Source organism: Xenopus tropicalis, chromosome 10 (assembly GCF_000004195.4).
Source record: "Xenopus tropicalis strain Nigerian chromosome 10, UCB_Xtro_10.0, whole genome shotgun sequence".
In the NCBI taxonomy this organism is placed as follows: Eukaryota; Metazoa; Chordata; class Amphibia; order Anura; family Pipidae; genus Xenopus; species Xenopus tropicalis.
In genome coordinates, this window is record NC_030686.2 from 36,063,290 (window position 1) to 36,078,273 (window position 14,984).

The 14,984-nt window shown below is 46.0% G+C and overlaps 1 protein-coding gene across 1 annotated transcript; it reads right to left on the reverse strand.

Annotated features, from left to right (window-relative positions):
• Positions 1-270: 270 nt before the first annotated feature.
• Positions 271-5,042, reverse strand: cebpb (CCAAT enhancer binding protein beta). Its single transcript, NM_001035121.1, is given in 1 exon segment — positions 271-5,042. A coding segment is annotated over 1 exon segment (438 nt). The 5' UTR covers positions 4,553-5,042; the 3' UTR covers positions 271-4,114.
• Positions 5,043-14,984: the final 9,942 nt, after the last annotated feature.

Below are 14,984 nucleotides of genomic sequence, written 5' to 3' on the forward strand. Positions count from 1 at the left end.
CCTTGTTATGGGCTAAGGGGGCCCAGCCTGAAGGCCAGTTAGGGGGGGATTTGGGGTGAGTGCTTATTTGTGCCCTGCGTACCCCTAGAACTATAGTAGGGTGACTGTTTCGCCATGCTTATCCCTATATGTCTGTACTCTTGTTACAGGGGCTATGGTTATATGTCCCACCACAAACATGATTCTTCTAAACCGCATTAAGAAGCAGATTAAATCATTTGCAAAAATCTCACCCATATCAGACACATCACACAAGCATTTTCAATAATAAATAGTGAAAATAGACTTTATTTTAGCAAGTGGTTTCCATAACAGTCTTAGATTTTAATGCACTTTTTTTTTTAATTCAAAAAGTAAAAAAAAAGTTATTTGTAGGAATATTTTGTTTTTTGCTTGAAGTTACAACTCAGTGAGAATAGTCAGACAGTGCAAGGCTCTGCCACCCACACCTCTAAATCTACATCTCCCACAATTCCCACAGCTGGAAGAGAATTCTGGGTGTTGCAGTTCAGGTACCGTAGCAGATGACTATTATTTTGAAAATATCAAGGGGCTTACTGAAAATACAAAGGATCGGATATAAAGAAATTAACTGGCAAGTGACCAATAAAGGACAATGGTTCAATTCTAAATTAAAACATTCAAAAATGTTCTGCCAGAAAGTATCCCACCCCATAGGCAGAAACCATATTACAAAATTATTCAACGCAACCCAAAATATACAAATGCATCCCATATAGAAATAGATTTTTATATAATATAAAAAAAACATAAAACATCTTAACAGATTACACAGTTTATGGCTGGATTACACAGGATTGCATCATGTGTTCAGAGGTTGGTTGCAGCCATGTTTAACCTTATTGCATCACCAGGCATAGAAAAGATTGTTCTCTTTACTTTAAATAACACTTATTTTTAAAACCTCTGTTCTAGAAAAGAAAAAAAACAGAAAAACGAAGGTCGGGATTTGTAAAGATCTAAATCACCAGAAGGGAACTGGGTTCATCCAACTGCAGTAGGAAAAGGTGCAAAGTATCTAAAGCTGGTCCAGCTCAGATACATTTCTTCTTCCTCTATAAACAAACTGATAGATGTGCTCTCTGATACAAATTTTCAATAAATATATTTATATATATATATATATATATATATCTCTCTCTCTTTTGAATACAATTTTTTTTAAAAATAGGGCGTATATTATAGGCATGGCACAGATACTCACAGCCAGACCCTTAGGAATATTCTCAATAAAGTACAAGTATTGCATGTGTAACTCCCTGTACCAGCAATCCTGTGACAGAAGTATATATTTATAATATAATAGTATTTTCTCCAAAGTGCCAAGTCATTGCCCACATTTTGTCTCTGCAACACAAGAATGCCTCTTGGGCCGTTAGGTAGATGGAAATGGGGGCTCACAAAATCTTTAACTTTATTTTCACATTAGGGGGCCCAGACTGAAGGCCAGTTAGGGTGAGTGCTTATTTGTGCCCTGGGTACCCCTGGAACTATAGCAGGGTGACTGTTACCCCAATGTTTCTATATATCTGTAACCTTGTTATGAGCTAAGGGGGCCCAGCCTGAAGGCCAGTTAGGGGAAGATTTGGGGTGAGTGCTTATTTGTGCCCTGGGTACCCCTGTAACTATAGCAGGGTGGCTGTTATCCCAATGTTTCTATATATCTGTAACCTTGTTATGAGCTAAGGGGGCCCAGCCTGAAGGCCAGTTAGGGGGGGATTTGGGGTGAGTGCTTATTTGTGCCCTGGGTACCCCTGGAACTATAGCAGGGTGACTGTTACCCCAATGTTTCTATATATCTGTAACCTTGTTATGGGCTAAGGGGGCCCAGTCTGAAGGCCAGTTAAGGGCAGATTTGGGGTGAGTGCTTATTTGTGCCCTGGGTACCCCTGGAACTATAGCAGGGTGACTGTTACCCCAATGTTTCTATACATCTGTAACCTTGTTGTGATTTAGGAGGATACAGCCTGAAGGTAAGTAAGGGTCAATCTTGGGGTGAGTGCTGCCTTAGGCTACAGCAGGGTTATAACAATGTATATTACAAGCTAAAAGGATCCTGACTGTGCATTTAGCACGAATGCATCACCCAACAGACCATTAACATTTCCCCCAGTTATGTGTGCGCAATACCTTACAGGGCAGGCTGGCCAAGATACCAATGAAGGGCAAGGGTGGCATTCTATTTAAAGTCAAACCACGTGATTTTACCAAAATATCAAATCACAGCAATTGTGCTAATCTGTGGCACTAAAAAGGTTAAAAAGACCAAGATCTATGATTAAGGCCTGATCAGCAATAAGAAGAGCTGCCATAGCAGAACCCATTGAGACTCAGTTCACTGATAATAGTGACACGCTGAGGTTCTGCTGCAGCTGAGGTATGTAGGTTTTAAAGCATACCAGTATGAGCAACTATACCCCCATACAAGCCTTAAAGCCAAGGCAGGAATATTTAACCATTCACTATCCATTTCTATATAGACTACAATTCCCAGGTTCCCTTGTGATATTAGGAGTTACAGTTCACCAGGTAGCAAGTTTAGGATTCCTGTACCAGTCACCCCGGGCCTCTCGCCTCCTGTATATGTTAATGCTGCAGTGGTTCAGACTTGGCTGTAAAAGTGCACTGATACAAAGGGGGTGCCCGGGTTCGATTCCTGTTCCCTGCTTCTCGTGGCCCTGTGCCTCAGTTGTCAAGATTGCAAGCTCTACAGTACAGGGACTTGCCGGTATTAATAGCAAACAAAACTGTGTAAACCATACAGCCATTTATAAACAATAAAAAATAACTGCAATCATATAAACATAAATGTTCGCTCTACTTAACCCCATAAGGAAATGACCACAGTCAAAGTACAGGGTCCATATTGCATCAGCCTGCAAGCTAGGGGTAGTGGCTGCAGAGTTTAGGGAAATTGCTGTTGATAAAAACTTGGGGGGTGCCCCCTCCTTGCAGATTTTGGATGAAAGTTAAAAAAAAAAAAAAATCCCAATTCATAATTCTGGCCTGAATCAAATGGTTATTAGCAAAGAAATAAGTTGGGTGGGTGTGGGTTGTAGATGGATGCTCTTCCTTAATCGCACAGAAGGCAGGCGTTTTGGGGCTGTACCAGTGATACGGGTGATCTGCACCCAGGTGAGGCTCTTTGAAGCAGGCTTGAAGTGCTGGTTTCCACAAAAAAAAAAAGGGGGGGGGGGCAACGGTGTCTGAAGTACCCCCAGTGCAGCTTTAGCCCTCCACTGCCCTGCCAGTACCGATCTAATGTATCTGCAGGGGTGCATTTGGCACACTTGGTGATGCAGTTTTAGAGTTATCGCTACATTCGCTGTGGTGTAGATATTGTTTTAGGGGGTTGGCGGCTGTGGAAGAGCACCGCGATTGGGTGGTGCAAAACTCAAAACAGATAGTGAGGTGGTGAAGCGACAGAGTTCAGACTGGGAACTAAGTACTGGGGGTCTCCCAGGGTATGTTGTTTCAGAGAGAACCCCTTACGCAGATTTGAAGGATGCATGGTTAAAGGTTGGGGTGGGGTGCCAGCAAAACCAGGAGCAGGGTACACCTCGGATTCCTTCAACAGAACAACATGGTGTCAGATGCTGCAAGGATGTTCTATCCCTTTAGCAGATCTGGGTGTGCAGGCCTGTTGGTTGCAGGTCAGGAAGGAATACTCACAGTCCAGAATAGGGGTGCCATAGGCGTTTAGCTGAAGCTAACCTTGGGGTGCATCATTTGAGTGCCTGGTACAGATTTAGCTGAAGTCCCCCTTGGGATTTGTGGCTGTGGGTAAAGACAACAGCCCCCAGTTATTTGCCTGTGCAGAATTCAGGAGCAAAGGTTTTGGGTAAATACAGAATTGGGGGGGGGGGGGGGGGGAGTCCGCCAGTGCTGATTGTGGCACAGCTCAACTGATAATCCCAGTCCAATGTTTGGGCTTTGAGAGCACACTGACCCCAAGTGCAGGCTGATTATTATTATTATTGTCCCTAGTGCAGTATTTGGGAAGTTTGTTCCGTACCCATGTTTTGGCCCAGACAAGTCCATGGGTGGCACAGCGCCCCGGGTGCGGGCAAGTCAGGGGGTGCCACCCTTAGGCCTAGCAGCGGCCGGTAGCGGCCAGTAGGGGCTCGGGCAGCTGTTTGAACAAGTTCCGGAGGGTGCTGAGCTCCCGGGAAAGCTGCTCCACCCGCTTCTGCAGCCGCTCGTTCTCCGCGCTCAGCTCCAGCACTTTGTGCTGCGTCTCCATGTTGCGTATTTTCGCTTTGTCGCGGCTTTTCCGCACGGCGATATTATTGCGCTCCCGGCGTATCTTGTACTCATCGCTGTGCTTGTCAAGCGACTTCTTCCCTTTGCTCGATCCGCTCTTCCCGTAGCCTCCCCCCGTCGCCCCAGACGGGCCCCCGCTCTTGTTTTCCAAGGGGTTGGGGGTGCCCGGGGGACTGGAGGAGGAGGAGGCGCTGGAGATGTTTCCGCTGCTGCCGCTCGGTACCGTCTGGTAGCCCAGATAGGCGCGGACACTGTACGGTGACTGCATGGCGTTCTCCTCCCGGCCGGGGCCCTTGTAGGGTTCCAGAGACTCGAATACGGGCTCCACCTTGGTCTCCCCCAGCTGCGGGTACCCCGCCAGCCCTCTCCCGCCCGGACTGTACTCTAGCGCCCCCTTGCGCCCACACTTGTATTCGTCCGCGCCCAGCAGATCGGACAGAAAGTCTCCAGGAGGCGCAGCCGAAGGGCTCCCTCCTCCCAATGCCCCGGCTGGGGGCTCCAGGTACGGGCTGAAGTCTATGGCTCTTTCGTGTTCCCCGATAGAACTGTCAGGTCCGGGACAGCCCCTAGGCACTCGCCGGGGGACCTTGCCTACAAAGCCGGCCAGGCAGTCGGAATCGTAGTAGTCCATGGATCTAACGCCGGGCGGAGGTGGGAGACATACTGCTGCCGGGTCCCACTGGAGCAGGCGGTGCATGAAAGCAGAAGAGAAGGGTGACCCCCGGGAAGATTCGGCTCTATCGCTGCCTCAAACTCTCCCTCAGCCACTTCTGCTCACTAACTCTGTCAGATTCACTCTGCGCTCAGAGCCGCCAGGGGCCGTATTTATAGGTGCAGAGCCGGCTTACGTCACAGCGGCCGCTGAGGGATCAATGAGTTTGTACGTCTGTGATCCATTCTAGTCCCGTCAGCCCTAGTGCCGGCAGCAGGCAGGTAAGTACAACAGCCGGAAGGAAGTGTTCCCAAGGATTAGGTACCAGCAGGTAAGGAGATGGAGCTCTCATGCTCTGAGCCCATTCAGGCACAAGCACTGGAGAGAAGAGCAGGGAGCTGGTACCAGGAATGGCATTGGGCTGCTCACCCCCTGCTGGGGCAGGTAAGGAGATGGAGCTCTCATGCACTGGGCCCATTCAGGCACAAGCACTGGAGAGAACAGGAGGGAGCTGGTACCAGGAATGGCATTGGGCTGCTCACCCCCTGCTGGGGCAGGTAAGGAGATGGAGCTCTCATGCTCTGGGCTCATTCAGACAGAAGCACTGGAGAGCAGCAGGGAGCTGGTACCAGGAATGGTATTGGGCTGCTCACCCCCTGCTGGGGCAGGTAAGGAGATCAGCAACTGCTGCACACACATAGCAAGTAAAGCAGAGAGACTGAGAAAGTGAATGTCATTTCCATCACCCACTGAGCTTTTAGGGAGACAGAGGAGCCACTGCTGCCCCATTTGCTTAAATGGGAGGGATTAGGGGAAGGACTCTGAGACTTTGGCAGCTGCAGAAGTAAAGAGTAGCAGAGTAAAGTGTTATCTTATCACCCCCAACACTTTCTGGCATGAAAAGTTGTATAAAATACAATGGCGCTCAATGTCCTTTTAAAACTTTTTTACCCCTAAAACTTCTCTAGGGCCTTGGTCCATAGGGAGATTAGTCCTAGCGGTAAATCTTGGCTACTGCAGACAACCAATCACCCTGAAATGCTTTCTGGCAATAAAGTGTATCACCGGTGGGAATGTATAGGTGCAATAACGGAACTAAACATCCCCAGGCCTGGGTGCAGGGCATGGAGCTGGGCCCCCACACCCCTCTGGACACATTTTTTAGTGGCAAATGTGCACCGGTGCGAGTGGAATCACACCAATGAGAGCGTCCCATGGGCCCTGAGGGGATTTGGGCCCAGGTACGATCACACCCTCCGCACCCCCAGTAGTTCTGCCACTGCATACGCACTTAATTTCAAAGTCATCCAAAGTTTCCTGCAGAAAAGCTGGTGGGAAGGCATTTTGGGGAGATTAGTTGCCCGGAGTAGGCCAGATTTAACTGTGGGCAACTAACCTCCCTGTGGACCATGGCCCTTATATGCCAGAATTTTACACTTGGACTGTGTATTTCTGTGAAACCATCACATAACTGTGTCTGTCTTTACTACTTTCTAGATAAGAAAACAGCAGTCTTGCCTTGCTTTATGTGAGACATTGTAGTGATACAGTGAGCATTAGTCTTGCAGGATACATAGCAAAATCAGTGACCATTTTTCAAATATCTCAACTCTCCTGATATTTTGGGGTCTCATAAGGATTTGGCACCCCTTCTCCTTGTCATCTACGGTTGGGGGTCCAGTTTTCTACTTAATGTAACTTGCACCACTGGAACTGCAAAACTATGGCTCTGAACCTTTGGTGCTTGCACTTCTGCCCAAGTCCACATAAGGGACCCCTAGTAACTTGGTTTATGTACATCCCATCAGCAGCAGCAGCAGCGAGTGACTGTACCACACTTCCCCTCAGCAGCACATGCACCGTTGTGTCTGTCACTCGCTGTCAGCATCAGGGGGCGGTTTTGTGTCCGACTCTGGAATTGGCAGCAGATTGTGTCATGCTTTATCTGACTGGCACACAGAGAATCTGCCAGGCAAAGTATTTTATGCACTTTGCACTGTAAGGCTATAACTGGGTGTCTGCTGAGATTTTAATTAGATGTCTGAGATATTAACCCATAGAAATCTAGCTCTTGCTGAACTACAACTAATGCTTAGTTTTAAGACAACATTTATATGTGTAGAAATGTCTTAAATGTCTAACTAGGTGTTGCCTATAGCCTCTTGAGAAGCCTCAAGCAGGTATAGTAGGGAGATATGGTGCCTATAGTAGCAGTGGGGGGATAATAGCCTCTGGGAAGGGACTGGGGCTGTGGGATAGCAGGTATAGTAGGGAGAGATGGTGCCTATAGTAGCAGTGGGGGGATAATAGCCTCTGGGAAGGGACTGTGGCTGTGGGATAGCAGGTATAGTAGGGAGAGATGGTGCCTATAGTAACAGTGGGGGGATAATAGCCTCTGGGAAGGGACTGTGGCTGTGGGATAGCAGGTATAGTAGGGGGAGATGGTGCCTATAGTAACAGTGGGGGGATAATAGCCTCTGGGAAGGGACTGGGGCTGTGGGATAGCAGGTATAGTAGGGAGAGATGGTGCCTATCGTAGCAGTGGGGGGATAATAGCCTCTGGGAAGGGACTGTGGCTGTGGGATAGCAGGTATAGTAGGGAGAGATGGTGCCTATAGTAGCAGTGGGGGGATAATAGCCTCTGGGAAGGGACTGTGGCTGTGGGATAGCAAGTATAGTAGGGAGAGATGGTGCCTATAATAGCAGTGGGGGGATAATAGCCTCTGGGAAGGGACTGTGTGAAGGAAGAGTTGAATAGCAGTGTAAGGGCCATAGAGATATCCCTTCTAGATATAGTGTGCCTGTGCACATTTGTTTCCCCTTTCCACTGACAGTCAATATGTTATTTGTCCCAACACTCTATGTAATATTCTCCTTTTCAAATCCCTAATTCCTCCCTCTCCAAAGGCTTGGCAGTTAGTGCGGTGCTGGACAGCCATATGGCATCTCTCTGCACAGCAGGGATCTACACAGCTACTTAGAATCAGATGAGTATAGCTTTATTTGTATGGCACCAACTATGCACACAGCTGTATTTAATACAAGGGGTGGGGGCTGCTTAAATGTGTCCAAAATATAGTTTGTAGGGAAACGTTTTTGCACTGTGATTATTAAGGCCTGTGGCAGATTATATGCCCAGTGGGCTGCTTTAATGTACATTGGGTGTTTGCACAGAAAATGTTAGCGCAGTAACCTGGGTTTGGGGCTTTCACACAAAATGTATAGAATTTAGCATATATTTTAGGACAGGGAATATATTGATTTTGCCCTCTTTGCGCCCTCTAGTGGCACTATGGAAATGCTATGGTCAGAGTATTCAGTCCACTGTTGCCCATATGTGATGCATGAAATTGAAATAATTAAAAAAGTAAATAAAAATAAAAAAGTAAATATTCTGTTAAAAACAAACTGAAAATGTCCATAGGATGTACTGGGGGTTTCCAAGTTATGACAGTCTGGCTGTTGTTGAACTACAAATCCTAGCATCCCATGACAACCAAAGAAGATTATAGCTTGAAGTCCTCCACAAGCCGGAGTCTACCTGAGGCCCTATTGATATTACTCCTTGAATACTGTGACCTGTTTGCCTTTAGGGGTTAAGGACCCGGATTCCTTAGATATATAAAACATTCACACGGTTAGAGTTTTACTCTGGTCTCAGACAATTTCTGTAGATTTCACAGTTCTTTAAAACAAATCCAGTGTGTAACTGATCAGTTCCAAGGCCCTGTCTGCTCTCAGCCAAATATGCCCCAGCCAATTGGATCAGGGACAGCCCATCTCTGCTGGGAGCAAATCTGCATTTGGTTCAAATTAAAGGGAAATAAGCCTTAATCATATAAAGTAAAATTTAATTTCTCTTTATTTCCCCATAATTCTTTAATAGAGCCTTTTATTTTAATGTACTGTGTAAAGGAAGCGTAAGGGGTATAATATTGTAGGATCTATTGGCTCACTATATAAACCATACGACAAACCTTTGATCTGTGTACTAAAGGAATCACGTGAAATGCACATTGCGCATTAAAGGGGATGGACAGTGATTTTTGTTTAAATACGTATATAGACTCTTAGCACTAGATGATAAAACTTTGTAATACATGCTTTGATATAAATATAGGTAGAATCTCAGCCATAAAGCAGGTCAGGGCTGCTGCTTACAATGGGTATCAGATAGGGTCTGTGCCACTGTGACAGAATGCTCTGTTATACAGATAGCTAGAATCTCAGCCATAAAGCAGGGCAGGACTGCTGCTTACAATGGGTATCAGATAGGATCTGTGCTACTGTGACAGAATGCTCTGTTATACAGATAGCTAGAATCTCAGCCATAAAGCAGGGCAGGACTGCTGCTTACAATGGGGATCAGATAGGATCTGTGCCACTGTGACAGAATGCTCTGTTATACAGATAGCTAGAATCTCAGCCATAAAGCAGGGCAGGACTGCTGCTTACAATGGGTATCAGATAGGATCTGTGCTACTGTGACAGAATGCTCTGTTATACAGATAGCTAGAATCTCAGCCATAAAGCAGGGCAGGACTGCTGCTTACAATGGGTATCAGATAGGATCTGTGCCACTGTGACAGAATGCTCTGTTATACAGATAGCTAGAATCTCAGCCATAAAGCAGGGCATGACTGCTGCTTACAATTGGTATTAGATAGGATCTGTGCCACTGTGACAGAATGCTCTGTTATACAGATAGCTAGAATCTCAGCCATAAAGCAGGGCAGGACTGCTGCTTTGAGACAGAAAAAATGAGACAATATGATTATACTATACAAGCACGAAAGTGACCGTAATTATTTTGTTTCTTTCTCACATTGTATAAACATTACACATTGGCTTTAAGGCACAAATAGAAAATCATTTATTTTGATGACAGTCCCTTTATGTGACCCAGGGGCTATGGTGAAATTAGGGATGCGGTTCTTTGCCATGAACATATAAAAACAGACAACAATGCTTTAAAATAAAATTCAGCCGGGGGGGCGGTATATGGTAAGATGCAGTCAAATAAATGATGATTTTGATTGTCATCATGTGGCGATGGGGAATCTTTCTCAGGGTCTTCATGTTCACTGCGTGCAGAGCACGATGCTTGCTTAGGGACAGGCGGCTGTCACCAAGGGTCTGGGGTCTGTCATATTAACTTGCATTGGAGACATTGCGGTCTGCGGTGGCATGAAGGGAGCAGCTGCTCTGTAGGTATGGAGTCTGTGTAGGAATATGTACTTTGCAAAAAATGATGTAACTGGCAGGCAAGGCCGCCATCACAAATCACGGGGCCCCTCACAACAAAATTTTCTGGGCCCCCCTCCACCCACGCCCTTCCCCCCAATGGCCCCTCCCTTCAGTAAAAAGGACACACAGACATTGGTAGCCCGGGCCCACTAAAACAGTGGTAGCCTGGGCCCCCCTAAAACATTAGTAGCCAGCATCTCCCCAGCATCCTCCAGTTAACCCCCTCCCTTTTCCTCCAGCTCCTCCCCCTCAGCATCCTCCAGCTCCCCCCCAGCCTCCTTACTCCAGCTCCCCCCACCAGCGACTTCCTCCAGCTCCCTCCCCACCAGCGACTTCCTCCAGCTCCCCCCCAAGAGCGGCTTCCTCCAGCTCCCCCCCCACCAGCGACTTCCTCCAGCTCCCTCCCCCTCAGCATCCTCCAGCCCCCCCAGCAACTTCCTCCAGCTCCCCCCCAACAGCAGCTTCCTCCAGCTCCCCCCCACCCAGCGACTCCCTCTAGCTCCCCTGTGGCTTCCTCCAGCCCCCCCCGACCCAGTGACTCCCTCCAGCTCCCCTGCGGCATCCTCCAGCTCCCCCACCAGCGACTTCCTCTGGCCGCGTCCTCTGAATCTCCATCTTTTATATGGTTGCGCCCCGTGTGTAGGGATCAAATTTCCCGCTGGCCACCAATGACAGGGCCCGTAGTTCTTTAAAGGGGGCCCGAGCTAAAAAAAAAACTATCATGGCCGGGCCCCCCCTGTGCCCTCCTGATGGTGGCCCTGCTGGCAGGACAGGGTTGCCCCCCGTGTGCTTATTGTTACAAACTACCCCTACATTCAGACACTTGCTGGGGCACCTAACATTCATATCCTGATATGCCCATGAAATGCCATCAAATAACTGTGCAAAGGATTAGATTTGACCTTTTATTGATACGGATATTATGGATAGAATCAGTACAAATCATCATTGTGTCAGCTCATAGGACAAAGGGGTTGAGCTATGAGCAAAGATAATTTTCCCTGCCACGGGAGCTACCAACTGTCACATGTCACTGTCGGCTTGGGCCCTCAGCGAATGACCTCAGTCTTTGATTGCTCACGTTCTAACAGCATGTAGAAACCAGAGAGAGAGTAAACAGATGGTATCTGAGTGTGATTCTCTGAGATCAGGGTCAGATTGATAGAGCGGCTTGCTTCTGCATCGTCACTACATCTGTACTTAAAGGGAACACCCCCAAAATATATACTAAAAAACAGTTTCCTAATGAATATGTATTGCTAAGCAAGATGCAATTGCTATTGAAAACAGTGTCTGTGAGGCTGTTTATATTCTCTGCACTACTAGATTTGACTATTATACAAGTGTAGCAGAGCCCCCGATCCCTACCGTTACCTTAATTATCCCACTATTTGTGCATCATTCCGACATGCAAGTTAGGGATTGTCCAAAGGCACAGCCTGTAATTAAGCACAGCCAGACTCTGGGTACAAATGTTTTTAGAATGCTCTTTTGTGCCACTTACAGTGCTAGAATTTCCATCCGGGGGTTGTAGCAAATGACCTGTACTGCTTGTTCTGCTTCTATTTCCCTACAGAAATAGGGGTTGGTAGCACTAGATAGGTACCTAATATATAGAGACAGGGGAAAGTGTTGGAAGGGTTACTGCCTGCTCTGCTCTCATTTCCCTACAGAAATAGGGGTTGGTAGCACTAGATAGGTACCTAATATATAGGGGCAGAGACAGGGGAAAGTGTTGGAAGGGTTACTGCCTGCTCTGCTCTCATTTCCCTACAGAAATAGGGGTTGGTAGCACTAGGTAGGTGCCTAATATATAGGGACAGAGACAGGGGAAAGTGTTGGAAGGGTTACTGCCTGCTCTGCTCTCATTTCCCTACAGAAATAGGGATTGGTAGCACTAGATAGGTACCTAATATATAGGGACAGAGACAGGGGAAAGTGTTGGAAGGGTTACTGCCTGCTCTGCTCTCATTTCCCTACAGAAATAGGGGTTGGTAGCACTAGATAGGTACCTAATATATAGGGGCAGAGACAGGGGAAAGTGTTGGAAGGATTACTGCCTGCTCTGCTCTCATTTCCCTACAGAAATAGGGGTTGGTAGCACTAGATAGGTACCTAATATATAGGGACAGAGACAGGGGAAAGTGTTGGAAGGGTTACTGCCTGCTCTGCTCTCATTTCCCTACAAAAATAGGGATTGGTAGCACTAGATAGGTACCTAATATATAGGGGCAGAGACAGGGGAAAGTGTTGGAAGGGTTACTGCCTGCTCTGCTCTCATTCCCCTACAGAAATAGGGGTTGGTAGCACTAGATAGGTACCTAATATATAGGGGCAGAGACAGGGGAAAGTGTTGGAAGGGTTACTGCCTGCTCTGCTCTCATTTCCCTACAGAAATATGGGTTGGTAGCACCTAATATATAGGGTTTTCATGGTTTCAAATTCCAAATTTACACTATATAACCAAAGGATTGCATGCCATTACACAGCTATGTGAACTGAGTGCTATGCATGAGACCCAGGGTAAAACAATGCCCTGTTTTTTTATGTAGACTTGAATTATATTTTCATCTGTTTTTAATGTGCCCTCAAATAGATGAAGAAAGGAAAAACTGAGCTAGGAATGGGCCATAGTACAGTGCTGCGCTTGGGGTAATTCCCCCTCAGCACTGGACGCCAAATCCACTTTTGTTTATTTATTATTCTTGCAGAATATAAATAATTTGCCGTGCTTATTTCCTTACTGTTAAATTCTTAATGTTCCATACAAATTGCTTATTATTTTTTGCCCTGTGTTACATACAGCTTGGGTTGAAGACTGCACTGATGGCACAAAGTTAGTCTTGCAATAAAGCCGAGGGGTAAAATAAATATATGAGAAATTTGGGGGGGGAGAGGGATTTGTGCCGAAAGAACTAACTTTATTTTTTTGCTGCTTTGCGGAATAACTTGCTATGTGCTTAGGGCAACACTTCCACTTCCACCAAAAGGCTCTTTTACTGCTTCCCCGCCTGCAGCCATGTTTGGAAGCTACAGTCTAGTGTATGAGCCAATGATCTGCAACATAGTTTCATGACACCACTAGTATCTATACTGATAATTTCCCTTTGTACCCTTGTTTGCTATTTATTTCTTGTTCTGTTGTTGTGTATCAATTCCTGCTGCCTTGTATATTCCCTAGCTGCCATGTATTCATTTCTGCTGCCATATATCAATTCCTGCTGCCATGTATCCATTCCTCCTGACTTGTATCAATTCCTGCTGCCATGTATATTCTCTTGCTGGCATGTATTCATCCCTGCTGCCATATATTAATTCCTGCTGCCATGTATCCATTCCTCCTGACTTGTATCAATTCCTGCTGCCCTGTATCTTCCCCTGCTGCCATAAATCAATTCCTGCTGGCATGTATTCATCCCTGCTGCCATATATGAATTCCCGCTGCCATATATTAATTCCCGCTGCCATGTATTCATTTCTGCTGCCATAAATCAATTCCTGCTGCCATGTATTCATTCCTGCTGCCATATATTAATTCCTGCTGCCATGTATCCATTTCTCCTGACTTGTATCAATTCCTGCTGCCCTGTATCTTCCCCTGCTGCCATGTATTCATTTCTGCTGCCATAAATCAATTCCTGCTGGCATGTATTCATCCCTGCTGCCATATATTAATTCCTGCTGCTATGTATTCATTTCTGCTGCCATATATTAATTCCTGCTGCCATGTATCCATTTCTCCTGACTTGTATCAATTCCTGCTGCCCTGTATCTTCCCCTGCTGCCATGTATTTATTTCTGCTGCCATAAATCAATTCCTGCTGGCATGTATTCATCCCTGCTGCCATATATTAATTCCTGCTGCCATGTATTCATTTCTGCTGCCATAAATCAATTCCTGCTGCCATATATTCATTTCTGCTGCCATATATTAATTCCTGCTGCCATGTATCCATTTCTCCTGACTTGTATCAATTCCTGCTGCCCTGTATCTTCCCCTGCTGCCATATATTAATTCCCGCTGCCATATATTAATTCCCGCTGCCATGTATTCATTTCTGCTGCCATAAATCAATTCCTGCTGCCATGTATTCATTTCTGCTGCCATATATTAATTCCTGCTGCCATATATCCATTCCTTCTGACTTGTGTCAATTCCTGCTCCCCTGTATATTCTCCTGCTGCCATTTAATAATTCCTGTGCCCATATTTCCACTCTTGTTGCCTTGTATTCATGATTGTTGCTAAGGATCAGTTGCTACTGCCTTGTATCTATTCATGTTGAAGTGATTCCATTCTTTTGGCTATGTATTTATTTCTCCCAATTATAAGGCCATTTCTATATTTTAAGTAAATAATTCTAATTATAATTTTTAAAAGGGATTTTCTTTTTCTCTGTATGTAGTAATTGCTACTGCCTTATAAACATTTCTGCTGCCATGTATTTTTTTCCTGCCACCACCTATTCATCACTGCTGCCATGTTCTCACTCCTACTGCCTTATGCAGTGTAATATTTTACATAAGAGCATGACGCAAATCCCTTTCCCAACTTTTAGTGCCGTAACAGCCATTATAATGGAGTTGACGTTGACCATTGTTGCCATCACAAACAATGTACTGATTAGGGAAAATATAACATTAACATAGAATTATTCTTTGCTCATAGCAGCTGCAGATCCGATGTTTATTGGGTAACCTCCCCCCCTTTTAATCAGATGACAGACATTTCCATCTTAAGTAATATAAGGAGTTCTGCACTGTAAAAACCATGCCTCTATAGATTTCTCTGCCAGTGGCAT